This window comes from Micromys minutus, assembly GCF_963924665.1.
Source record: "Micromys minutus genome assembly, chromosome: 6".
In the NCBI taxonomy this organism is placed as follows: Eukaryota; Metazoa; Chordata; class Mammalia; order Rodentia; family Muridae; genus Micromys; species Micromys minutus.
This window is the reverse complement of record NC_137975.1, coordinates 56,159,224-56,186,989: the sequence shown is the minus strand read 5'-3', so window position 1 is coordinate 56,186,989 and position 27,766 is coordinate 56,159,224. Positions and strand designations below refer to the sequence as shown.

The window sequence follows — 27,766 nt, the reverse complement described above, 5'->3', positions numbered from 1 at the left end:
GGTTAACGGAGCTTGCTGCCAAACCTGATTAACCAAATTTAATTCCTGGCACTCAGATGTTCAAAGAACTGATTCCCACAAGTTAAGCTCTGATCTTCTTCTGTGTTGTGTGGCACATGTGTGCCCCCACATATACCAAATAAATAAGTGAAAGGTAGTAAGTGTGAAAAATCAAAAGGTGCCCAAGAAAATATTAAGTTTATTTTAGTCATTCAGGCCTAAAATAAAGATTATGGGCATAGCTGAGTTTCCACAGTATTACATCAAGACCATGAGCCACGGTTTATGGGTCCAAGGAGACGGGTTGGAAGAGCCTTAGGATCTATTTTAGTTTTGCAGCTTTAGCCCAGTTACTGTTTTCTCAGGAGTTCCTGTAATTACTCCACAGCCTCCTGCAGAAACTCAAGTGCGCATGTGCAAAGGTTAGCCACGCCCTGTTCCTACTGTGCGGTAAATACGTAAACACACGGTAAACAGAAACCACAACGGTGGTGGCTTCTCTGTCCCTCTCTATCTTCTTCTCTCCTTTCTTCTTCTCCTTTTTCTTCCCAAGATCTCAAGTATGGAACCCACTTGGGGCTGAAAAAAACGACTCAGCCATTAAAGTGTTTGCCATGAAGTCATGAGGTCAGGACTCCCGTCCCCAGAACCAGTGCAAAGAAATCCAAGCCTTGGGGTGAGCGCTGGTAATCTCAATGCTGGGGAGAAAGAGAGAGTGTTCCCTAGGCTTGCTGGCAGCCCACCTAGCTAAGTCGGTGAACTACAGGCCTGTGAGATACTATTTCTCAAAATCCAAGATGGACAACTAGAAGCAACGCCCAGAAGACAGCTAACCTCAACACATATATGCACAAACTGACATGTATACCTGGTCCCACAACATTTGCATGCTCCCACAAACACACATACATATATACATACTAGAATGGAAAGAAAAGAACTTTAAAAATATTGGTGGAATTAAAATGAATTTTCTGACTTTCAAACAATTAAAAAGTATATATTCATGAAGAATAAAATGTTCCAAAATAATTTTTAAAAGACCTACTACTGTATTTCATGAAGGTTTGAGAAGAAAGATAGCATCTGGCCACTTATCTGAAGGCACTTATAATTATATCTGGAGGGAGGGAGAACATGAAGCAATGGACAAAGATATAGGAAGAGGTGCACATGTATTATGGGAAAGGCAGGGAGAGAGAGACACACTGAGTAATGAGATGCCACAGGATCCATTTCTGCCAGACCTTCCAGAGCTCAGAAAAAGATAAATGGCTGAGGTTCAGCTTGACAGTAATCCCTCTCACACACATGGGCGCTGGATTTAGTAGTCATGCCCCACAAACAAACAACACGGGAATAAAATTACTGGAGAAAGACAATTCAGCGATAGCTGCAAAGTGTGAAAGAAGGTGTTTTCAATCAATCTTGACATTGTAGAGGTGGAAGAGTATGAAAGGGGTGTTCTGGACTGAGAATATAGTGCTTCCCTGTCGTGCATAATGTCCTGGGTTCACTCATCAAGGAGGGAGAATGGAGGGGAGATGGAAGGGAGGGAGGAAGGAAGGAAAGAAGGAAGGAAGGGAGGCATGGAGGGAGGAGGGATGGAGGACAGTAGAGAGGATAGAAAAAAGGGAGAAAGGGAGGGAAGAAGGGATGGATGGATAAAGGACAGTAGAGAGGACAGAAGGAAGGAAGGGAGAGAAGGAGAGAGTATGGGAGAGAGGAAGGACAGTATAGAGGACAGAAGGAAGGGTGGGAAGACAGAAGGGAAGATGGAAGGAAGGAAGACAGGAAGGCAGGCAGGCAAGCAGGATGAAAGGAAGAAAAAAAGGAAGGAACGAGAGGGGAGAGAAGGGAGGGGAAGAAAGAGAATAGAGGGTGAGGGAAGGAAAGGAGATACAAAGAAAGAACGAGAGAGAGAGAGAGAGAGAGAGAGAGAGAGAGAGAGAGAGAGAGAGAGAGTACACAAAGGCATGAAGTGAGCCATGCTCATTTCAGACGCAGTGACTACATCAGATTAGTTAGAACAGAGTCACAGTGAGAAGCGTACTGGCTAAGGGGATGACATGTGGGCTAATGAGCCTGACACCAGAAAGCAAGCACAGAGTTCTGCTTGGCAGAAGTGTATGGAAATTTGTCATCCAAGGAGGACTTTAAAAGGGTTGCCTCAAACTTTCCCGATATAGTTCTGAAAAATTCAACATGGTCTCCACATTTATATATAAATAATTATTTTGTTTGGAGATGTCAACTGGAAAATACAAAGCAAAAGAAAGCTTCTCGTGACATAATATAATTTCTTCATCATTTCTTTCCTTCAAAGCTAACCCAGATGGAAAAGTGTTCTGAAGCAGGGTGTGCCTAATTAAGCTGCCTGAGGGACCAGAGGTTCGGGTATGACTCATAGGAGTCACTTAGCTTCGAGCCACCCAGAGGATGTCCTGAATTACCCAAGTTGCCATCTGGAAATGTCACTGTGGAATGTTAGGGACATCAACTCCCAGAGCTCAGTTCAGGTCCCTCTTCCTAGAAGATTATTAACCCCTTGGTGCTTGGTTCTGGACTCGCCATTCTTTACTAATAATAACTAAATAAGATTTATTTAGTCATTTTTATTTTACGTGTGTGTTTGCCTACATTTATGTATGTGAATCATTTTGCATACCCCGTGCCCACAGAGCCCAGTAGAAGACATTGAAATCTCCTGGAACTAGATTTCTAGAACTCCATGAGCAGCCGTGGACATGCTGGGAACAGAACTCAGGTTCCCTGGAAACGCAGCCAGTACTCCTAACTACTGTGCTATCTCTGAGATACATTAGTGTAGCTCAAGAAGCCAGATAACCCACTCTCCCTTGTTTTACAGAGAAGACTGGAGTGGAGCATGTGGCTAGATTATTGGGTTCTAGGTCTGATGGCCTTTACTCAAGCATAAGCTCTCCTCTTCTTTACAAAATCTGGACCGTGTGTGTTGTCAGTGATGAAGTCTCCTTTGATACTGTATTCACCACCTGGGGGAAACCATTCCCTCCGGCCATGTGCAGACGGACCATGATACCAGCCCCAACTCACCTGTTCACATTCATACAATCTACACAGCGACACCCCCTGATATTTAGAGATAAGCAGAAACATTAGTGTAATCATCTCTGCCCGGGAAGAAGCACCCATTCAGTAATCTGAAAATGGTACCCTGAAGTGGGGAGACAGACACAGATGTAGGCAGCATTCACAAGAGACTGATGGTCAGCTCCAAGTCAACAGCTGTCCTATACTTCCTTTACCTGCCTCCCATCCATCCTTTTTATCCTTCTAGACCTTTCATGTCATCTACACATAAACGACTCTATGAATCTATAAGGTCTAAAACACACAATAAGAGAAAACATGCAATATTTGTCTTTATGAGACTGGCTTAGTTCCCTGAATATGCTTCTCTCCACATGCATCCCTTTCCCCGCAGATGATATAATGTGATGCCCTAGCATTTGAGAATTTATTCCGGGGAGACTCCTTCCCTCACCATAGAGACAAGGGTGACTGTTGTGCTACTACACCTTCAACAGGCAAACCAAATTATCTGGGACCCACACTGCTGACCACTTCCTCTACCAAACTCTCACACAGAAAACAAATACTCTCCTTTCCCCCAAACCACCCCCAGAACTGGGCAAGGAGGAACAGCTGTTACAGCCAGGAGCCTGCCAAAACAACGGCAAGTGTTCAAACTGAAGCTTACGATGCACATCCACCTACTCACACATTCCTTCCCATGAAAATTCTAATAGATGCTCTGGGCTGTGCCCTCCCACCTACTGTTTCCTAATGGGCCCTGGTGCTTCTGTGTGTGGAGCGCTGCTTCTGTTACCAGGGACATGTGAGAGTACTTATTCCTCCTTGTCAGTGATTTCAGTGCTTGTATATCATACCACATTGCAATAAAATAATTCCTGGCACAAACTTCAGAGTACCATCTCTCCAAGAGCTACCAAGAAAGATCCCTAATGTCAGAGAGTAAATGACAGGAGGAAATTGCTTTGCTAAAGCGAGCCAGCATCTCGTAAGTATGGGGGGAATCTCAGATACAAAGATATCTCTGATATTCAAAGTGCAATATCTGTGTGTGTATGCATAAGCATGCATGTGTGTATGTGTTCATGGGAGTGAGCGCTCGTGTACATGTGTGTCCAAGGACTTCTACTAAAAGCCGAATCTAATTAGTTCAAAACATCAGCAAGCATGTCTCTGTGGTCCAGACAATGGTGAGAGAATCCTAGTTGATGTTCCTTAGTTTCTGTTAATTAATTAAAACCTAGAACAGCCTGAGCTGTCTACTTTCTCTCACATGAATAAATGCATACGCTGTGTTGAGAGTTTTAGACTCAAGGTCCGGAACTGTAGAACATACGGCATGTTACTCCTGGAAAGACTGAGGATCGAGCTCATATTAAAACATGAGTGAGACATGTGAGAAGAAGACTTGGAAACTTGAAAAAGGCTCTAAGATGTGAGAGGTCATATGAGCAGTGCAGGTGATGGAGCTGAGAAAACCTTTGTACCTGCCAGACACAATAGCACATCCTGGCCAGCAACCCTCCCTACATTTGGGAGACAGAAGCAGGTCAGGAACCAATGGACAGTTTTGGTTGCTTAGAGAGTTTGAGGCCAGCCTAAGATACAGAAGACCCCTTCTTAAAAAAAAAAAAAAGCAAACCAATAACAAAGTATTTTTGATCAATAATGAAATTCAGAGGCTACAAAAGAAATGATAAACACAGGGCCCCAAAAGACTTGCCCAGCAATTACAGCAAAAACAAAACCATTAACTGATGTCATGTTTCTTAGGGAATCTTCCAACTCAGAAGACAGATGTCTCTAGCTGCGTGAGCATCCCCAGTAAGTTCCCAATTAGGGGGATTTAAACTAATACCAGGAAGAAGGGCAGGGACCCAATAGCAACGTTTCAGAGGTTAGGTCTACCAGATGGCCAACAACCTATTTTTAACTGTTGGAATTTGTTCACCATCAGGGAATGTGTTCATGGACTCCATGGTGCATGGAGAGACCACCCGACTCCCATCCCACAATGTTTCACTCTGCAAGTGCTGTTCACTTCAAAGCAAAGCCTTTACTTCTTGAGTAAAAATGTTCTAGGAAATAAACAAATATGTAAGATCGATTTAGACTTTTGATTCTTAGTGTGGGTATTTGAAGCTCCGTACAGTGTTCTGTGGGGATGGGGGCTGTATGAGCATGCAGGCCAAGGCCAGAGGAGGCCCTGAGGGAGTCCTACTCTGTCATCCCCTCTTAGACAGTGTCTCTCACTGAACTGGAGGTAGAGGGACTGCCAGAAAGCTCCAGTGATCCTTCTACCTCACACAGCCTCTGGGGAACAGACCTGCATGCAGCCACATGAGGCTTTTTACATGGGTGCTGGGGTTCTCACTCAGAACCCCATGCTTGTGTAGCAAACACTCTTACCCACTGACTCTCTGGCCCCTCTTTTAAGGAAAAAATACTCCCCTTGAGGAAACTTCTAAAGGAATCAGGTATACCGCTTCATGCTAGAATTCTTGTCTAAGAAGCAACAGAAGAATTCGGGAACTCGCATATAAACTAGATCCTGGTTTGGAGAAAGCAGAAGAGTGAAGTATTTGAACTCGGTGTAAGGGAATATACATACCAGCCTTTGCAAGAGCCGGAGCTGCCTGGGGACCCTGAGCACGGCCTGGAAAGAGAGAAACGTGAAACAGGACTGTGGGTTTCATGACTGAGTCGTGTGAAGGTGTGAGACCCATTCAAACCCACGCTAAGCTTGCAATGCCATTCTGACTGTTTTTTTTCTATCAGAGACTATTTTGCTGGGCAGGATTTAGAATCTCCCATTCTAGATCCGCTGGACACAGATCCCATGAGGTCAAACTACCTCATCCCGTGGGTGTGCCTATGTCTGTACCAGGGGTGTAGATGAAGTGACAGGACCAAAGGTGTCCACAGAATGCTGACATTCTGCTTCACTCTGCCTTTGGCCTGACATTAATTTCCTTGCTGTCATGTGTCATATTAAATATTGAACCTCAGTTGGGGGTTTCTACCCCACCTTAATCATTCAGTTCCCAGAAAAAAAAAAGACACTCAACTTTTATGTTTATAAAAAGCCATTAATGCACTAGAGCTGGGCAGATATCTACCTTCTAAGCTGTTAGACTCTACTTCCCCATCAATAACCCTGAGCTATAACTTGCCACATTCCCTCTGTGACACCCTTAACTCCAACTGGCCATTCCTCAGGCCATGTTTTTATGACTCACTTACCCCATGGTCTCTTCTTTCTCCACCTTCTCTCTTCTCCCTTGTCTCTCCCCAGTCCCCAAACCCAAGAACAGAAAACCCCGCCCATCTCTCTTCTACCCAACTATAGACTGTAGGCATCTTTATTCACCAATCAAGGATAACTTGGGGGAGGGGACAAGGTTACATAGCATCACTTTGGTCTATGTGAGAATATTCTCATCTCTGTGGGAAACCAGGGCCAGTATTAGCATTATAATATATAACAACAGACCAAACTTCAACAATTGTGTCCATTACATCATTGTAATTCAGGCATGTGGGCTTTTTCTGGAGAGTTCCTACTAGTAAAAAATCCTGGGAAATCCAGCTTCAACACTGAAGTTTCCTGAATTGTCTTAAAGATATTTTCCTGGAAGATTTTTTTTAATTTTTACATAGGCAAGAGATGGGTAGAGAAAAATATTTTTTTCTAAAACAAAACAAACAAACAAACAAACCCAAACCCACAGTGGCTAGAGAAATTTCTCAACAGTAAAGAGCTTTTCAGAGGACCGGGTTTCATTCCCAGCACCCATATGATGGCTCACAACAGTCTGTAACTACAGTTCTTGGAGATCTAATACCCTCTCTGGCCTTCACACGCACCAGGTATGCAAGTAGTAATCACACAGACAGACAGGCAAAGCATCCATACACATAAAAATAAATAAATAATTTAAAATCACCGTAATAATAAGCCATTTCCTCCGGGCTGATTTAAAAATTGTAGCTGGCTTTTGAGTATTCACACACAAATTTCTGTTTAAATAACAGAAACATAATGAAGACACATGCACACACACACACACACACAGGAGTAAATGTGCATGCACACACACACAAGCACAAAAACACACATAAGAACTCATGGACATACACACAAGCACATGTACATGCATACACACACACACCTTACCCCCTCTGGTGATTACTTCCCAGTTCTCACCCCCAGCCTTCAGCAACCACTAAACTGTTTTATACAGCTTTGTCCATTCTGATCAGTTTATATAAATAGAATCATATACCACGTATATTTTTATATGTTTTGTGTTTTTATTTTGCAAAATGGTCTCAAGGTTCATCTACGTGGTAGTAGACACTTTTTTATTCCTCTTTATTGTTGAATAATATTCCAAAGTATAAGTATACAACATTTAACATTTTGTTTGCCAACTAATGGACAGTTATTGCTTCCCTCTAGCTGGTATGAATGATTCATAATTGAATAAAAATTTAATTTTCACACACAGGCAATCTTTCCTGGAGATGTAGAGATATGGTTTTAGTTTTCAATGAGTGAAATTCATATTTCATGTAGTAAATTTGACTTTCAAGAAACTGTCAAACTTTCTAGAGTGGGTATGCACATATTCCCATCTATGGTTATATCCTTCCATTACAGAAAAGTAAGAGTGGGGAATCATTAGAAAAATAAAATGTATAACTTTCAAAACAGTTGTTAATAGTTAAAAATAGCCTAAAGCTATTCCCTGCCTGTGAGTCTTGACCCCTTTGGGGATTGAACAATCTTTTCATGGTGATTGCCTAAGACCATTGGAAAACACAGATATTTACATGACAATTCATGACAGTAGCAGAATTATAGTTATGGAGTAACAATAAAACAATTTTATAGTTTGGGGTCACCACAGCATGAGGAACTGTGTTAAAAGGTTACAGCTTTAGGAAGGTTGAGAACCATTAGCCTAAAGTATCAACTAAAAGTAGTTTGGTTAAATACACATGATACCCTGGGGACCAGAGATGACTCAGTTGGCAAAAATGGACCTGAACTTGGGTCCAGAACCCCAATAAGAACCCAGGCATAGTGGTTTCCTTGTGATCCTGGTGCAGGAAAGACCCAAACTGGGGAGACAGACAAGAGGACCCAGAGTCTCTCTGGCCATGGTCAGACAGAGATGGGAGGATCCCAGGGCTCACTGGGCATTGAGCATAGCCTGAAGAGCCCAGGGTTCCATTGAGAGATCCTGTCCTGAAATCCAAGTCACATGAACTTCTGAGAAGTGCCACCCTAGGTTGACCTCTGACCTCCACATACACATATACCCCCCCCCCACACACACACATTTTTTAAAATTAGCTAAAAGTATAATGGAGATGTCTCCATCCTTTCTCTTCTTCCTAACTATGTGACCACTGCACAGCCTCCTGTTCAACAGAACATGAAGGAAGAAGTTTGGGAGACTTAGAATAGCAGCCGCCGACCCCACAAGATCTCCCTTGGGAGATCTGCTTGTTCTCTAAAGTGAATGGAGATGAAAAGGGGAGTCAAACCAGTCTAAGGACCCAGGGAAAGGGCTTTACCAGTTCTGCTAACCTTGGGTCTTTCCCTCCCTAAAATTGTGGAATAGTCTGGGGAATGCCTAAGACAATTCCTGCCAGAACACAGCCCACGTCTCTCTCCCCGTCTCTCAGCCTTAAGTCCAATGCTTGATCTAAAGTATGTTCTTTGATGTCTCCTCCTTTGCAAAATAGGGTTTCCAACAAAACAAGCAAGCTTGAAGGAAACCCAGAGAAGCTGCTTTTTCATTTTTGAGATGACTATCTACCATCTCAGGGGATTGCCGTGGCAACACTTCAGTCCAAGTTTAGACTCAAACTGACCCAGGACTGAATCTTACTGGTACAAACTGAGGGCCGGTGCCAGCCAGGCAAGAGGTGGAAATGGCCTTGATGTCATCATCATTGTTTGCAGCAAAGAATTTTTATCCTTTTTGTTGTTTGAGGACTTTTTCCCATCTCCATTATCTTCAAAGAACCTGAGGAGTCAGGTGGGGATTATGGATAGAAAAGTAAGAGACTTCCAGATCTAAGGCCAGGACCACAAATAGTTTAGGAGCCTCCAGGAATTTCTTTGTAACTCCAAACCATAGACCTAAGAGATGGCTCAAGTGGGCTTCATCTAACAGAGCATTTCATCTCAACATCAGAACACAAGAGGTCCAGACCACACTATTAAGATGTGTACTCTGACATCCAGAGCCACATTATATAATGAACAAGTAAAATGGGAGGGGAAAAAAGAGAAAGGAAGGTAGGAAGAAAGGAAGAAAACAAGGAAGGAAGGAAGGAAGGAAGGAAGGAATTATGAACATGTAATAACAGACCCAGTACAGGTACATGTATAAGTTGCAAACAAAACAAACAAACAAAAAAAAAAGAAACAAGCAAACACAAAACCAACAACATCAAGCTCACCATATCCTTGAGCTTGTAGTAGAAGGCTTTGGGGAAATCACGAGATGGCTAGAACTAGCTGTGTAGGGCAGAACAGAAAGAATTTTTAAAAAGAGCTAGGCTCTCTAGAGAAGCATGCTCAGAAACCATCAGCTGTATGGTGCCGCTGCCCCTTTGACCCCTGTGGATCTGGCAATAAGTCACCACCCAGAACATTTGAATAGGTTCGCTGCAAAAGGACAGTCGAGCTAGAGTTTAGGATTACTGCCTCTACTCTGTCATATATGAGGAGAAATATATGTTAGAAACAGAATCTCTCAAAACCATAGGTGTTCCTCTCTGTTTCTCACAGGGTCTATCTCAGTGTTCAGTCATACTTCAGAGAGGACCAGAGAAATGAGTGTGTCTGTCAAAAACCTACATGTTAGACGCATCATCTCCAGCTTTTTACTATTGGAATGCGTCAGAACTTGAGCAGGTAGGGCCCTGTGGGAAGGCTTCAGGACACGAGGGAGGGATGCTGGGAGGAGGGATGCTGGGAAGAGGGTACGGGAAGCAAGCTTCTATTCTTTTTTTTCTTAACTCCAACCAAGATGTAAATATATTGTTACTCTACCAGTGTTTCTCTGAATTGTCTCACGCAGATTTCAAGCAATAGGGTCAACCTATCAGTGGATCAGAACCCCTGAAACTGTGAACCAAAGTATATCTCTGTCTTCACAGGTTGATTATCTGGTATCTGTTAAACTATCACAAAACTGAGTAGTGTATTTTTTTCAGCACACTACTCAGGAAAGTATGAAAAAAGTTCATCAGAGGAGAGGAGGGGAAGGGAGGGAAGAGGAGGGAAGGAGGGGGAGGGGAGGGAAAGAGGGAAGAGGGAAAGACCTAGAATGTCTTCACTGTTTTCTGCACTGGATGCTTGAATAACCAAGATTGGCTGGTACAGGATGGAAAGGTGGATCCACACTCTCTTAAGTTCTATCCAGGGGTCCTTGAATCTAGATACCACAACACATGTGAGAGATGGTTCATTCATGCCAGCCTCAGCAGGTACCTTGAGCACCCCAAAGTCACCCTTCCTAGTGGGGCAAAGATGAGAAAGCGAACCACCAGCCTACATCGCTCTTCTGAGGGCCTTCAGAACACTGACAACAAGACCCAGGGACAAAGCAACGACCACTAACTTAGGGAGCCGATGTAAGACTCCCAAACAAAATTGAGGCTGGATATTGAAAAGTCACTTGAGGTTGGAATTATCCCAGGTTAAGTGCTGTGAGTCTGAGTCTGAGTCTGGAAGGGTTGGAGGGAGAAAGTGAAAAAGTTAATGAGAGATGAGAGGGGAGTTGGAGGGAGGGAGGGAGGGAGGGAGAGAGAGAGAGAGAGAGAGACATAAAGAGAGACAGAGACAGAGAGACATAAAGAGAAACAGAGAGAGTAAAACTAATTAAATCTTTAAAAAGACAAGTAAATACAGCACTAAGGAACAATATCCAAGGTTGCCCTTAGGCCTCCATACACAAATGCATACAGCTGCACACAAGGGTTCCGTACACTTGCACATACATATGCATGACATATGCATATGCACACACAGAGGAGAAGATAGACCGAAAAAAGATGGGGAAGAAAGAGAAAACAATGAGTGACTTAGGACACACCCATCTTCACTTCCCTGCTCCCTAAAACTCTCAGAGGATCTTCCCGCGCCTCTTCTAAACCAGCCTTGGATGTGGAAGTGCTGCTGGATTGCTGACTGACTTCAGACCGCACATGAGACAAGAATTTTTTATGGATGAGCACCCAGAGTTTTGAGAAATACTACTTAGGAGCCCAAAGTCACATCCAGTTCATCACCCAGCCTCAGGCTACCCCCACCCTTCCTTCCCACCCTCAGGACATGAGCTATGGCTGGTTGGGGAGTGAGCACACTGCTGGACCGTCTCCCATATCTCTTTCCCGTTCAGTTCCATAGCTCCACCTCACAATCCCATCCCTGTACATCAAGAGGCGTAACGGGGAGGCCGGCAGACTGCAGAGCTTTTCCTGGCTTTGCTTACTTGAGAGCTGAAGAAATATGTGTCTCCATTCCAGTAAGAAGGCAAGCTAACGAATACAACCACACAGGGAGATTAACATTTGGGAAGTCTGAAAATGGAGCTCCAGGAAGGACATTAGGATCAGCGTGTGCTGAGGAAATTTTGTGTCCTGAGCATTAGACCAAAATATCAGTCTGGAAGCAGTCTTGTATATTGAAGGCTCTTTGGGAGCACTAGCCTCATGGCTCAACAATCCTGAGTTTTGAGGTCTGTATGTATGAGCTTAAGAGCAAAGCTCCCTCTGGATGTCGTTTCCTGGATAGCTGGTTTTTTGTAGATCAGTTTTACTGTGGCAACTGTGGGTTTAACTAAAACACACACACACACACACACACACACACACACACACACACACACGTGCATATCTCATTTATAGTCAAAATTTCAAATTATTTCTTTTAAAGGAGTCCTTTTGAATTAAGTTCTCTCCCCAAAATGCAGAGCCACCTCTTTCTGTGAGCTAGGAGCTATTAACTCTATGCTGATACAATGATAGTAAAAACCAGAGAGGTTAAGTTGCTTGTCCAAGAACACACAGCCAGGCGGTAGCAGGATCCACATTTGAACTCCACATACCCTGGTTCTACTTGGAATATTTTTAACCATAATACTTCATTGCCTCTTTTTGCTTTAAATAAAACATTTTAGAGATCTTTTATATACTCAGTAATTGATGATATTTAATTTTTTAATTTAATGCTGCCTTTGTAAAAACCTTATTTTTACTTTAAAAAACCATATACATTTAAGACATGACTTCTTACCCAATATTAATTCTCTGGCATATTTCTATTTTGCATTTTTATTGCAATTATTAATTTACTTTGTAGGGGAGGGATGTCACAACACACTTGTAGAGGTCAGAGAACAAATTGTGGGAGTCATCTCTCTCCTTCTACCATGTGGGTCCTGGGGACTAAACTCAGGTCACTGGGCTTAGTGACAAGCACTTGTACCCACTAAGCCATATCCCTGGCCCCTGGTGGCTTCTTTTAAGGTAACATTATTCAATATATGATCCTCCCATCACCGGCCCCATCCCTTCCTATAGATCAATGTGGATGGAAAAGAAGCCATGTTTCTGATATTCAATTAACTTCCCAAGTACACAGAGACAGTTGGAAACCACTGATTTTAGTAGGTGCTCTAAGGGTCATATAATTTATAGATGCCATGAAAGAGGGTGGAAGAAGGAAACTGAATCTAATATGCAGGTAGTATTTTCCCCAGATTCAGGTAAATGATCAGAACTGCCATGGAAGTTGGAAAGCATGATCAGTTACATTACAATTTACATCAAATTTACATAGTTTTGTGCATGTGTGTGCATGTGTGTGTGTGTGTATATATATGTGCGCTCGTGCATTCGTACACTCTCGAGTGCATGTATTTAATTTATTGTACCTGTGAAAAAGACCATTCCTCAGGCTTTGTCCACAGCTTTTGAGATAACATCACTAGCCTGGAACTTGCCAAGCAAGTCAGACTGGCCACAAGTCCTGGACCGCCTGTCTCACCTCCCTGTCTCCACCTCCCTGTCTCCACCTCCCTGTCGCTAGGATTGCAGGCTGGCCACCATGTTCTGCCTTGCTTGTTTCTTTGTCCTATGAGGTCGGGGATTGAACTTAGACCCTCAAGCTTATAAGCTAGCTTCCTACAGCCCAGCATCTCCCCAGACCCTGATTGCATTTTACAGGTTTACTAAGTTTACTCATAGCTTCAGAGGTTCTAATGTTTGAGACCAGAACAGTGACTACATCCTCAGATTCTATGCTAAACACATCAGCTCTTCAACCTCTCTTATCAGTTCTTGGGATCGAACCCAGGACCTCATTCATGTCTGCCCTCCTCCTCCTTCCTCCCTCTCCTCCCCCTCTCTCTTTCACACACACACACACACACACACACACACACACACACACAGACACACACACACACACTATAAGCTAAATTTAAAATACAGTACAAATAGAAAGTAGAAATGCAAACTTCCGGAGCAGTTTATACCTCGAGCATTTGAGTGTGAGTGTGTGTTGTCTGATTTAGTCATTTTTAAGAGAAATGTTTCCATGGGTTGAAGACAACAGGAAATCACCAAAAATGAGCCAAATCTCTTGCTTTTTCTAAGAAGGAAACTTTGGAAAGTGTTAAGCTCACTTGTAGTTGTGGAGACAACATGGCTTGAATCCATCCCTAGTCCCCAGAAAGATTCTTTGTCTCGGTTCTTCCCACATTCCCTTCCCCTTACACCCTCGCAAAGCTTCAAGAACTTTACCCTGAATTCCTTCCCTCAGCAATTCATCTCTGAAGCCTACAGCAGAAAGCTATGTCAAGTGCCAACCCTGCTGGCAGCTTAGAATTCAGATCTAGGTAGCCAAGTCCTAATCACTAACATATCTCTCATCTATTGAGTGCCTACTGGATACCAAGTCCTTACACAAGCTAGCTAAACCCTTATTATATGCTCAACAGAAATTGTAAGCCAGACGCACACCTATAATCCTAGCACTTGGAAGATTCAGGCTGGAAGACTGAGAGTTCAAAGCCAGCCTGGGTTAATAGCAAGCTCTAGGCCAGCCCCGGCTCCATAGAACAGCATGCCTTGCAGAGAAAATGCATTTCAATCAAATACCGAACGTGCCCAGGACACAAAGTAGCAGACTGGGGACCAGCCTTTCTCTGGACCCAAAGCCTACTTTTCTCCTGCTCCACCACGAAAGCTTGCTTCTCCTACAGGATCCTCACAGGTATGTTAGGGCAAATCTGTTTCACAGTTTTCACGGACCTTTTTTAGTGGTCAGACTGAACCTTTTTATTTGCAGGGCTGTTGGTCACCGATTAAAACACAAACGCTGGTGTGTGTACCAAGTACCTGATCTGTTTTAGTTCTTGACATTGGCTTAATCATGGGACCTCCAGTAAACTACTCACGATTGATAAGAACCGGGAGGGGAAATTGAGTTTCCCGTGTTTGGGTGGAGAGTGTTGAGGTTTCCAGGAGTTTAGGACTTTTAATCAGTTCTTTTCTCCCTGGGTGAGAGCTAACAATTAACCACCTCACACTTCTAAGGTGGAAATTCGCAATAACCTGCTGGGAAGGCTCCCGGTTCAGACACTTTTCAGGACGGATAGGAATCCGGTAGACAGCGAGAGCCACCAAGGACATTTGGGTCTGCAGAATTTTGAAGTTTCATGCACAGCTCTATGGGCATCTGCACGGGGCAGGCACTGAGGGCCACTCAGAAATAGCACAAGTGACCAACAGATGGGAAACACCCCCCCATGCCGAAAACTGGGGAAAGGAATGGTGCAGACCCGGAGGACGGCGATCCCCCTCCCCCCTTCCTTGCATTCTACGGATCAATTCCAGCCTGCCCAGAAACTATACGGCCCAGGGAATTGGAGGGAAGGGACAGAGTCGCGGGCTCCCACAGCTCTTTCTGTTACTTACTTGCTCTGAGGTGTCATCCCAGCTCCGTGCATCTTCCTGGGACTCTGATAAGAGGGGCAACCCCAGGCACAGCCCTAGCAGCAAGAGCATGGCTAATCCCTAGCGCGCGACCTCTCTGGGACAGGGAAGGATTTTCAGAGTTGGAGTAGCGCCGGCTGCAAAGAGACACGCTCCATTCAGCCCCGCCTCCACCAAAGCCACGTCCATCAAGTTCCCCGCCCCCTTTATGCCCTCCAGGATGACTCAAGTCAGGTCTCTGCACCGTCACTACCCCAGGCCACTCCTCCCTATCCCTTGCCGGGTTTAGGAGGCATCCTTGGTTCCGCCCACAACTCACCCTGTGATCCCTAGCCTCCCCTGGGCTCTAAGATTGACCTCAGGCCAGCTTCCTGCATGCCACCACCTCCGGGTCCCGCCTCCAGTTTGAGTAGCTACTGGGTCTCCACGGTCCCTGTAGGAAAGCACTGCAGACCTGCCCTAGCTGTGTGCACAGCGAGGCAAACTTTGCCCTGTTCGAACCCAGTCTTGTCCTACCATCCTGCACGCAGGGAACAAACTTCGGTAGAACTTTTTCCTCTGCCTGTAGCTGCTAGCATCATCACCCCAGCCTTCCCTTCGCTTTCTAGACTTGGGTAATTCCTGTTGCCAAGAGATGGGAGATCGGAACACTGGGCACCCCTGAAGCCTAAAGTTAACAGAAGCCCTGCCCTTGGTATCTGCCACCAATGCTAGCGTCACTAGTAAGAGAAGACAGCTGATGATTCTAAGGCACACGAGCTGATTGTCCCATTTAATGGCATTCTGGTATTGGGGGACAGAGGAGAGAGGCAGAATGGAACCTTTGTGGCTGGGAAATGAATGACATATATCTTGATTATAAAAGGTTGATTTTCATTTCTGACTTGTCACAGACAAGTCACTGCCTATGAAGCTGCCAGGCCTGACCTTTTGCAACCCAAGGACAGTCTTTTCGCCCTGTACACAATGTAACTGGGCTATGTGTTTAGTCCACCTTGCAAAAGGCAACTGTCTCAGAGACATATTCTGTGTCTCTGCCAATTTCATCTATATAGATAAGGTGAAAAATGGGCTTCCCTGACCAAAAAAAAAAAAAAAACGGGGAAGTGGCTGCCCCACCCCAGGCATCATATGTCCTGTGGACCGTTAGACAACTAGTAATAATCATGAGGTCTATAAAAACACTGAGGGTGTTGGCAGTGTGATGATTGGGGGAGGGATTTCAGATCACAGACACATTGTAGCTAGGTAAAAACACACAGGAATACACTGTACCAAAAATGACAACAGTGGCCATTCTGGTTTGAGCCTCTACCTCCTCTTAAAACACCACACTTAGATAGTCTTGTGGCAATTTTTGGTATCTAAAAATCATTATGTTTAATCTTTACACACCAAGAAAACTTTGACTATTTCCATGTTACTTTTTGTTTTATGTGTACTTTATGCTTATGGTAACTAGTAAGATTTCAATGCATACTATCAAACCTTTAAAAAAAATCAAGTATTGACAAAAATATAGTCATATAGTTTTTATGCCAGAATGCTTTTTAAAATGTGTACATGTGTCTCTGTTTATTTTTAAATAAAGTTGTAAGAAAAAAAAAAACACTTACTTCCTCTTAGAGCAATCTTGTTTCCTCTGCAGAGAGATCAGAAGTTCAAATAAGCAAACTCCATGCTACTGTGCAGTAGATGAAAGGAAGATCCTTGTCTTCAACGCTAATCATTTAATTAGCCTAATCACCCAGTAATTAAAAAAAAACACACATCGAGTAGGGAGAAAGAGGCTGTTCCAGCAAGGTTTCCACACAGAAACCACACAGAAACCTGGCAGCCAATATGTTGTTTACAGTTGCCATTCTCACTAAGGAAGAAAGCCTCAGGTCTTCCACAATTAGTTCCTCTAGGTCCTCAAGGGACGAATAACTACCTGCAAACGGAGAGTTCACATTGCAATGAGCATCAGGTTATTGGAAGGGGGACAAGAATGACTACCATGATTTGGGGTTTAAACAGACCAGGGAGGGGCTCCATCTTCTTCCTCTCTCACATTCCTTTTATCCTGAAATGTTAGACAGGACCATACTCACCACCCCCACCCCACCCCTACCCTCACCCCACCCCAACTCCACCCTCACCCACCCTACCCCTACCCTCACCCCACCCCAACCCCACCCTCACCCACCCCACCCCTACCCTCACCCCACCCCAACCCCACCCTCACCCACCCTTGCTTCACATTTTACCTATTATCATGTGCTCATGAGCTAAGAGTCACAGCAGCAAAATGAAGTACGTTTTGCTTTCTTTAGATTGAGGTTTCTTCCTCGTCCCAGAACCAAGGTACTGACACATACCTGCTTTACTTTCTAGTCAATTTCTTGATGTGATCAAGTTCTTTGAAAACCAGCCTGTTTTACAGCATCTAGCATTGCTCACGGCACAGTTAGCACTGGAATAATCTTTTGATGAGTGAATAAATGAGACGTAAATGGAGTGGTTAAGTGCTAAGGAAGGAGAGGACTTGTCCACACTGGCCCCCTCGCTAGCTACATGGTTGAGGTTCCACAGTGTCTGTTAAAGGGCCTAAGCCTACAATGGCCCACTTACAACCCACTGACCTTATAGCGGACCAGAGCAATACACATTTAAGAGAGCATGCTTTGAATTTTTGAGTTTAGCAATATTAGTTGCTATGCTATCGTTAGTTGCTAGGGCAACCGCACCATCTGAATCAGATCAACCATGTAGCCATGAGCATATACAACTAAAATATTCATAGAGCATATACACTCTACAGGTGTTTCCAGCCCATGGCTGAGGATGGCTATGAACAGAGCCCGGTACAAACATGTATGCTAAGTTAAAAGACTGTGAAATACCGATGTAATTTTTTTTTTTTAATAACTCACTTGAGTACTTTGTAAGCATGGACTTTGAAGACAACCAGGTTGCTGTGTGAAAAACTGGACGCACCTTCGTGAGTATGGAACATTGCCAATATTTTGGGAGACTGTATGTTGTGTTTCATGCATCGTTAGTCAACAAAAGACCTACCTATATGTGTGTGTGTGACACTCAAGACTTCATTATGAAATAGAAGCTGAGTTAGATGGTTTTGCTTTCTATAGACTAATAGAAATATTCCTAGCCTGTTTGTGATAGGGTTGGTGTGATGGTCAGTATTAGGCATATTAAGTACACTTGCACAGGAATGGTGTTTTCAACTCATGACAGGTGTATCAGGAGGTAACCCCGTTTAATAGTTGTACCTACATTTGTAATCTGTAGTATTCTATTGTGCTGTGTCACACCCAGGCCTCTCTGGGATGTTTGTGGGCACAATAAAAATAAGACCTGGCAACACCTTCCAAGACTGTTGACAGATGTTGACCTCATGCCTATAAATAGGGGGATTGTCGCTTCTCCATTTTTGTCCCTGCAGTTCTTTTAGACAGGAACAGTTCTGGGTTAGAAATTTTGACAATGGTTTAGTAACACTGTCCCTCTGCTTGAAACCCTGATTATCTACTGGAGGTGGACTCTTCGAGTTCCCTTTCCCCAATGTTGGGCATTTTGGCTAAGGTCACCCCCACTGAGTTCTTAGAGTCTCTCACTTCCCAATCTCTGGTACTTTCTAGAAAGCCATCCTTTCTCTCTCCCCCGCTCCATACCCCGGAGAGACTGAAGGAAAGGTGGTCCAATGACCAGTCAAACTTGGGATTCATTTCATGGGAGAACACCAAGGTCTGACACTATTACTGATGCTATGGTGTGCTTACAGACAGGAGTCTGGAATGGCTGCCCTTTGAGAGGCCCAACTAGCAGCTGACTGAGACAGACACAGATACTTACACCCAACCCTTGAACTGAAGTCAGGAATCCCTGTGGTTGAATTAGGCGAAAGATTAAAGAAGATAAAAGGGAGAGCAACCCCATAGGTCTGCTTACCCAGACCCCAGGGAGCTCCCAGAGACTGAACCACCAACCAGGAGCATACAGGGGCCAGTCAATGGTCTTTGGCACAAATATAGCACAGATCTGCCTGGTCTGGCCTTAGTGGGAGAAGACACACAATTCTTGAGAGTCTTGAGGCCCCAGGGAAGGGGAGGTTTGGTGGGGGAGCACCCTCTCAGAGGCAAGGGGGAGGAGGAATGGGGTGAGGTTCTGTGGAAGGGGGGGACTGGGAAGAGGGCAACAAAGAAAATGTAAATAAATAAAATAATAAAAATTGAAAAAAAGAATCGGGGAACCGTACTGCTTCTCAAATGAGACATTTGAATAAAGGCTAAGACGTCCCCCACACTGATATGTCCTCTAATACTAGGAAAGAAAGAAGGAGTCAAAGGGAAGGAAAGAAACCAACAGAAAAAGGGGTCAAGGAGATGAAGAAGAAAGTTTGAGAGAGTAAATGGTCAAACTATATATTATATTTGAAATAAGCCATCTTTTAAAAACCCATTCACCACACAAAATAAATATAAACCAATAAAAAAAAACAGATAAAGTCTACATTAGGAATATAGGGAAGGTGCAATGGGCAAAACTCTCTCTGTGCAAGCCTGAGGACCTAAGTTCAAATACCCAGCACTCATGTGGAAATCCAGGCATGATCACCCTGTCACCTGCGGTCCCATTGCTGTCTGAGGCAAAGGCAGGAGAATCACTGGGGGTTGGTGACCGCCAACAGCTCCAGGTGTGGAGAGCTCTGTTTCCACCCATCCCCCCACCATTAATCCCGTGTTTTTCTTCATGGACCCTCCACCCAAATTCTACTCAGAAATAGCTTCAACCTTCTCCAGCAATACATTCTTAAAGGTCTCTCTTCCTTGAGAAAGCTTAAGGCTTATAAAACGCAGGCCTAGGGCTGCATTGTAGGGATTGGCTCTAGGTGCTTGCACAAGTTAGAGACATGTGTCATGCTGCTAAGCTAGAGTTCCTAGCCATTAGCTTTTTCAGATAGGTGTCCTTAAACTCCTGGTCTTTTTACTCTAACTTCCCCAATGCCAGATTTGCCAAAGTGTGCTCCTATGCCTGGATTGTAGTCACACCTTTTAATAGATTCTCAAAGGCATTAGAAGGCACAATTAATGTTAATTTTTGCCTTGTTTTTCAGATGTGAACGACAACAACGGAAATCTGAGCTGGCGTTTCATGGTCTGGCATTGTCTGCTCAGTCTCTACATTCAAATGCAATTCAAAGCCAGGTTAGTATCTCTGCTGAAACATTGATCAGCTGAGCAACCATTTATCTATACAGAAACACCCATTGATCAAAAATCTTGCAATCAAAAAAACAGGGTTGTTTGGATTTTCTTTTGAAATGATTCAGTAGCAGTTAAAAATCGTCACCTTTAAAGTATCTGGAATTACCAACAGGACAAGTCTTAATGTATCTGTAGGCGTTTTCTAGATTGTGTCAATTAAGGGAAAATGACTCCTCCTAACTGTGGATGGCACCATCCTATGATGGGCTGGCTGGAGTCCTGGGCTGAAATAAGGAAAGGGAATAAAAGAGCTGAACATCGATATCTGTCTCTCTGTGTGCCATAATGGACCATGTCCCTTGCGCCATAACCAAAATAAACTCTTCTACCTTAAGCTACTTCTTTTTGGATATTTAGTTGTGACGGTGAGAAACCAATACAGACACTCAGAACAACAGTGGTCCTCTGAAGCAGAGTCTGAAATTATCACTTGGAAAAAGCACAGAGGGCTGTTCAGACACAGATGGAATAAGACACGAGTTATGTCTCCCCTTCCTCCATGTACCTGATGCCCACCTCGTATTTTCTGTGATGCTAAAGCCAGAAGATGGAGAACCCAGCAGCACCAAGGAGTGCTTCCAACCTGAAGGGCTGCCAGATGTGTCTCAGGCAGATGTTGGGAGAGCTCCAGAGAACATACCTGCCAACACAAACTCGTCTCTGGAAGCATTCTGGCTCCCACAGAGTGTGGGTTTTGTGGGTGGTGCTAAGAGATGTATCACACACTAGCTGAAACCAGGATCTGACTTGGCAGCGTTGTTGGGTTCACTGGATAGGCTGATGGGCAGGCTGCCTGGCTGGCAGAGACGAAGCCTCTGTGGCATGCAACATGCGACAGGTACCAAACACATGGGTGCAGACTTGCTGAGAGAGTAATGCCACCCTTTCTCTCCCCGAAACTCCAGGCTGTCTGTTGAGAACGGCCTTGACTCTTGGCAGTTTATAAAAATCTTTGTATACATCTGTTCTGGTTTGTTTTAAAATTCTTTTACTGGCATTACACTGGGTTATATAAGCCATATTCATGCAAGTATATACTATACTTTGAGTACATTTCTCCAATACCCCACCACACTTTTCTATTTCACCCCTTCTAAGTATGAAATTTACTCCCCTCCTACGTGCACATCCATGATTTTATTTGTATGTATAAAATCCAAGATTCAGGGTCTGGAACGATGGCTCAGCAGTTAAGAGCGCTTACTCTTGCAGAATATCTGGATTTTGTTTCCAGCATCTACATGGATGATCCCCAATCACCTATAGCTTTAGTGCCAAGGAATCCAATGCCCACTTATGACGACCACAGGCCTGTGGCACAATACAGTCTCTTGGCTACACACATAAAGTAAAATAAAATAAGGTAAAATAAAAACATTTAAGATCTGTAAATGAGAGAAAATCTTGGTCTTTCTGAGAATAGTTTAATTTTCCTAATATGATTATCATCTGTTCCTTGAAAATGACACAAATTTATTTCTTTTATGGCTGAAAACAATTTCATTACATATATTTTTTTTCAGAGAAGCAAATCAATTTTCTTTCTCAACTTAGAATTCTTCATCTTCCCACCTATTATTTGGGTTAGTTCTAATTTCTAGAATACTCTCAGGAAATGGAGTGTGGAAGGAAAAGAAAAATATAATACTGGTGTGCCTTGCATTTTCCAGGGGCTCTGTGTGCTTGTTTGGGTAATAGTGTGTGTCTGAGTATATGTGTATATGCATGTACATATGTATGTGCATGCATGTATGCATGTAAATAGATGTGTGTATGTATGTGCATGTGTGTACATGTATCTGCATGTATGTGTGTGTGAGTGCATGAATGTATGTGTGATTGAGTGTGCATGTGTGTACAAGCATGTGTATGTATGTGCATGCATGTATATATGTATGTGCATGTGTGTATGTATTGTGTGCATGTGCATGTATGTATGAATGTATGTATGTGCATGTATGTGTGTATGTATGTGTATGCATGTGTTTGGATGTTGCCATGTTTTGAATGAGAAATGTTTCCTATAGGCTCAGATATTTGGATATTTTTCTTTGATAGCCTCATGGTTTATGGGGGCTTAGGAAGTGTGGCCTTGCTGGGGGAAGTATGGCACTGAGGGCGGGCTTTGAAATTTTATAGCTGCACACCACTTGCAGTATGCTCTCTGCTTCATGCTTGTGACCAAAGATGTGATTTCGCCACTTCTTGCTCCAGCCACTATGCCTGCGGCTTGCTGCTACGCCTCCCTGCTGTGATGGCCTCTTACCCATCTGAATTCTGTCTTCCTTAACTTGCCGTTCATCATGGTGCATCACCATAGCAACAGAAAGGTAGCTTCTGCAGACGTGTATTGGTTTATATGCGTATTTATGTGTGTGGCCACTCTGCATTTTCTCTACCATAAGATCTGCTTTTACTTTTAATGGCCTTATCAGAAATAACAAGAGCTAGGGATATAGCTGAGAGGTGAAGTGTTTGTCCAGTATCATGGGGCCTTGGATTTGATTCCCGAGCACTGTCACAAGTAGGGAATAAAGAGAGTACTTTTTAGCTTCTTCTATCAATGACACATGACATGCATATCAAAGGAGATTGCTGGCCTCCGAGGTTCTACTATACAGTCATTTCTCTATTCTGCTACTAATTGTCTGATTTAACCTTGTAATGTAGTATCTATCTACTCAATCGATCTATCTACGATTCTATCTTGTCTATCATCTGTCTTATCTATATATTATATATCATCTATATATCATCTATATATCATCTGTCTATCTATCTATCTATCATCTGTCTATCTATCTATCTATCTATCAATCCATCTATCTTATCCCTCTCATCTCTATTTATTTCTGTCTCCTTTGATACAAATTACTGCAATGTATGCCAGGCTGGCCTCAAACTCATGACCTTCCTGCCTTATCTTGCCCAATGGTGGGATTACAGATATCTGCCACTGTGCCCCACTGACCTCTCTTCTTTAAATATTTTTCAGTTTTACCACCATTTCAACAGACATACCAGCACATCTCTCCCTCCCACCAGGAGCATGTCTAATGTAGCTTCATGACCACAAAAGGGAAAGACAACTTATGGACCACATGCCAGCATCACGTTAAGTGTTTTCCATGCCTTACCTTATTTGCTCCTCGAGATTATCTGCACAGCTCAGACGAAAATACAGCTTCAGAGAAATGCAGCAACTTCCCCAAAAGGACAGAGCTATAAACAGTGGAGCTGGGGTTTAATAAATCCAAGATAGTCTGAAGAACAGCTGCGGAGCTTTCGTTTCCTCGTAAGGCTGCTGTACTTTTATTGCATATTTGGTCTGTGTTCTAGTAGATTCCGAATCTTTCAGAGCCACTAAATTCTCAAGGCTACTAAGCATACTGGGCATATCACCAGGCAAAATAGCACACTCACACACACACACACACAGACACACACACACACACACACACACACACACACACGAGTCTGGGCCTCTGAGTACACATCTCAATAGCAGGGCATAAGCCCTACTTTCCACCTCCAAAACACAGACAGAAAAGAGGGTCAAAGAAATATATATGATAGATTTTGTTATGCACAAATGATGCACTTATTAATGACAGAAGGCAAAAACTTTATCTGCATTATTATGGCACAGTAAACCACAAACATGGTTATTTAATATTGCATAAATGTATTGTCTTAGACTGCTGAAGGTCTGTGGTTAGTCTAGAACCTTTTAACTGCATCTCCAACTACATTTATCTGCATTCTGTGGCTTTTGGCCCCACATCCTCTCACCCTTTGCTTTTCCTGTGACTTTCCTGCTCTCTCCCCGCCCCCTACCCGCCAACCCCACCCCTGTAAGGACCTTAATGATCATTGGGCTCACCCAGATGGCTCAGATCTCATTTCAAGATCCTTGACCTAACCTTGCCACCTTCGAAGTTCTTTTCATCATGGAAGGAGCAAACTCTGAGGTTCGGGAATTGGGGATGTGAGCATGTGCCATTCAGCTGACTGGCACCTTAATAGACCTGGTGTCCTACGCTACAGCCTGAACTTTGTACTTCTGAGAAGAGAGAAGCATTTTATGTATAGGGACACATTTCTGGGAAGATGAATATGTCAGCAAAGTGCTTACCTTACAAGCATGAGGGCCTGAGTGCAGAGTCACATTAAAATAAATAAATAAATAAAAAGCCAGGGATGGTGGTGTGCACTTATAATTCTAGTGTAGGAAAGGCAGAGATGGGGGAAGTCTGGGGCTCAGGCCCAGTCATTCTAGCCTGCTTGCCTGGTAAGTTTCCGGCCAATTCAGAGATCTTGTCTTGGAACACAAGATGGAAAAGAGCTGGAGCTATGGCTTGGTAAGAACACAGACTGAGCAAGCATGGGGACCCGAGTCTGGATCCCAGTACCTATGTGAAAAGCCAGGTATGGCTGCACCTACGCCTGCATCCCTGGGGTTTACTGGCCACAAGCATAGCTCCAGATTCAGAGAGAGATTCTGTCTTAGAGAATAAGGCAGATACCGACAGAGCAAGACAACTTCCTCTGGTCTCCACAGCCCCAAGCCCACCACACACACACAGACACACAGACACATGTACACGCGCACACGCACATACTCCACACACATAAAAAATATTTTAACAAGTGAAAATATATTTGGGTAAAAATGTAGAAAAGACTAGAGATTTCTGAAAGCTTTTGTTTCCTGAGACATTTTGATGATTAGGCTCCCAAGTGACAACCAATTATGGGCTGTAACAAGTAACAGTGACTTTTGATGCCATGTCTAAAAGTTCTTCAGAGGAAGGTTTCTTGATGAAATCTTCAGCGTTTAAGATTTTTAAATGTGTTAAATACATTTGTACTCAAGCTTTCCAATGCAGTGACTATTGGTTAGCTGATTGGCTCATGAGTTTACTATACTTTTCTGATTTATAAGCCCAGTTTTTGAATAACTTATAAGTATGTGTTCTAATAAGCCTGACCCAGTTTCATTCTGTTATTGAAGTCAAATTTCCTGACCCAAAGCAACTTTAGGAAGAAAGGGTTTTATTTTAGGTTAGCATTTTAGGAGCAGTGGTTTGAATAAATATGGCTCCCATAGACTCATGTGCTTGAATGCTTGGCCCATGGGGGGGGGCACTCTTAGGAGGTGTGGCCCTGTTGGAGTAGGTGTGGCCTTGTTGGAGGAAATGTATCACTGTGGGGGTGGGCTCTGAGGTGTCACATGCTCAAGCTCTGCCCTTTGGTTGCCTTCAGATCCAGATGTAGAACTAACTCTCAGATCTTTCTCTAGCACCATATCTACTTGGGCACCACCATGTTTCCCACCGCAATAATGGACTAAACCTCTGGAACTGTAAGCCAACTCCAGTTAAGTGTTTTCCTTTATAAGAATTCCCTTGGTCATGGTGTCTCTTCACAGCAATAAAACCCCAGCTAAGACACTCCGTTATAATTCATCATCGTAGTGACGTCCCCTTGGCAGAAGTTCTAGGTAATGAGTCACAACTCCACAGTCAAAAGTGGAGAGAAATGAGTGCACGTGTGCTCTAGCTTTTACTCTTTTATGAAGTCTGCAACCAGACAGCGGTACCACCTGCTTTCAGGCCGGCTTTCCTACTCAATTAGACAATTAAGATAGTGCCCCATAAACTGTAGAATTCCAACCTGATCCAGACAATCCTTTATTGACCTCCTTTCCAAGTGATCCTCGGTGGTCAAGTTGACATTTAAGCTAATCATGACAATTCCCCTGTATATCCATTCATCTATGCTATTATATGAACCTTTATGTATTCATAACCATAGACAATATATTCTTATAGATTAATCATGCATTACAAACATGTATATATTGTCAGAGTCAATCTGTAATAGTTTTAAGATATGACTATTTAAATACGCTCTTGAATAGAAAAAGCTTAATTACCCATAAAGTCCTCCAGTGGCGGAATGCGTTTATTTACTTAATGACACAGTGGTAAAGCTCTAATTACTCTATTGTCCCAGTAACAGCTGGTATGAGCATCAGCTCCCAGCATGAGGCCCTGTTTTATTTGCAAGTTCCTCCTCTCCAGTTTAGACCGGCCTAAAATGATGACCACTGTCTGCCACCTAGTGGAGATAGACATTCTGAAAAACAGGATGAGCAACCCTTAGCTGCCCAAGAATGAAAGCAACAAAAACTTCAGAGAAAAATAAAAAACTTTTGCACAAACAGGGAGCTAAGATCAATATCATTCCTAGTGCGTCTTACCCCATGGTCCTGACCTAACCCTTACTTTCTGCTGAACACACTGTTTTGTCTTTCATGGCTGACCTAACCACAAGATATGTTGGCCCGTGACAGGCAATGGTGCTGCCTAAGAGCTGAGGGAAAATGGCATTGTTGATGGGAAATGAGACTTTGTGGTGGACAGGAGCTCTTCTGAGTTGATCTCTCTCAGTCTTGTTAACCACACGACTGCTATTTGAATGAACCATTCCTCTTGGGAAATGGATTTTTTTTTTTTTTCTTTCATGGTTTTCAGTTTCTCCTCTAAATTACTGAGTACTTCTTCCACATTGCTTGTCTACATGCTGAACTGATTTCCTCACCTCCTTGATCTGACCAAGTCATTTCTGGGTCATTGATCTTTCTGAAAAGTCAGACCCTTAAGATCTCCTTCTGGCATTTCATTTATCCCATTATCATTGGTTTCCAGGCTTGAGGAGTTGCAAGCTTGTGGAGGTATCATGTGAGTCAAAGAGTTAGTACAAATATTATATTATTTTTGAAAAACAAAATAAAAGAGAGAGGCAATTAAAGAATAGCTTACTTGCTACAGCTGAGCAAGTAATGTTGTATATAAAATACAAGTATACATAGATGTTATATAACAGTGCTAACCTCAAATATTTCTCTTTTGAACCTGTGTTCTTAGGCTACCTTCTATTCACATCTCAGATGGGCTATCCACCTCTATTCACATCTCAGATGGGCTATCCACCTCTATTCACGTCTCAGATGGGCTATCCACCTCTATTCACATCTCAGATGGGCTATCCACCTCTATTCACGTCCCAGGTGAACTATCCATCTCTAATATCTCAGATGGATTACCCACCTCTAACATATCACATGGGCTATCTGCTAAGTTGGGAAAGAAGCTGGTAGGAAAGAGGGTGGTTGCTCTAAACCAAGTAAAATGAGAAGAAAACTGTTTTCTAGTCTTCTACAGAAGAGCTATAGCTCCTTTAGAGTTTGACTTTCGGGAGTTTACCACCCCAATACAAGAATCCCTGTAGGTCCTTCCCAAAATATGTTCTGACAGCCTCTGTGCAAAGCTCAGACATTTTGATGACAGACCCAGCGTTAATAATCACAATGTCAACCTCCAGTGCAG

At 43.3% G+C, this 27,766-nt stretch overlaps 1 protein-coding gene across 1 annotated transcript in view; it reads right to left on the bottom strand.

Moving 5' to 3' along the window:
- The window catches only part of ITIH5 (inter-alpha-trypsin inhibitor heavy chain 5), a 97,347-nt gene extending 82,134 nt beyond the window's left edge, over positions 1–15,213 (bottom strand). The window contains exons 1-2 of the mRNA XM_080918249.1: positions 15,085–15,213; positions 5,687–5,731 (exon numbers count right to left, since the gene is read on the bottom strand). Coding sequence (XP_080774375.1) covers positions 5,687–5,731; positions 15,085–15,174 — 135 coding nt within the window. The 5' untranslated portion in view covers positions 15,175–15,213. The remainder of the gene's footprint in view (positions 1–5,686; positions 5,732–15,084) is intronic.
- Between the last annotated feature and the right edge of the window lie 12,553 nt (positions 15,214–27,766).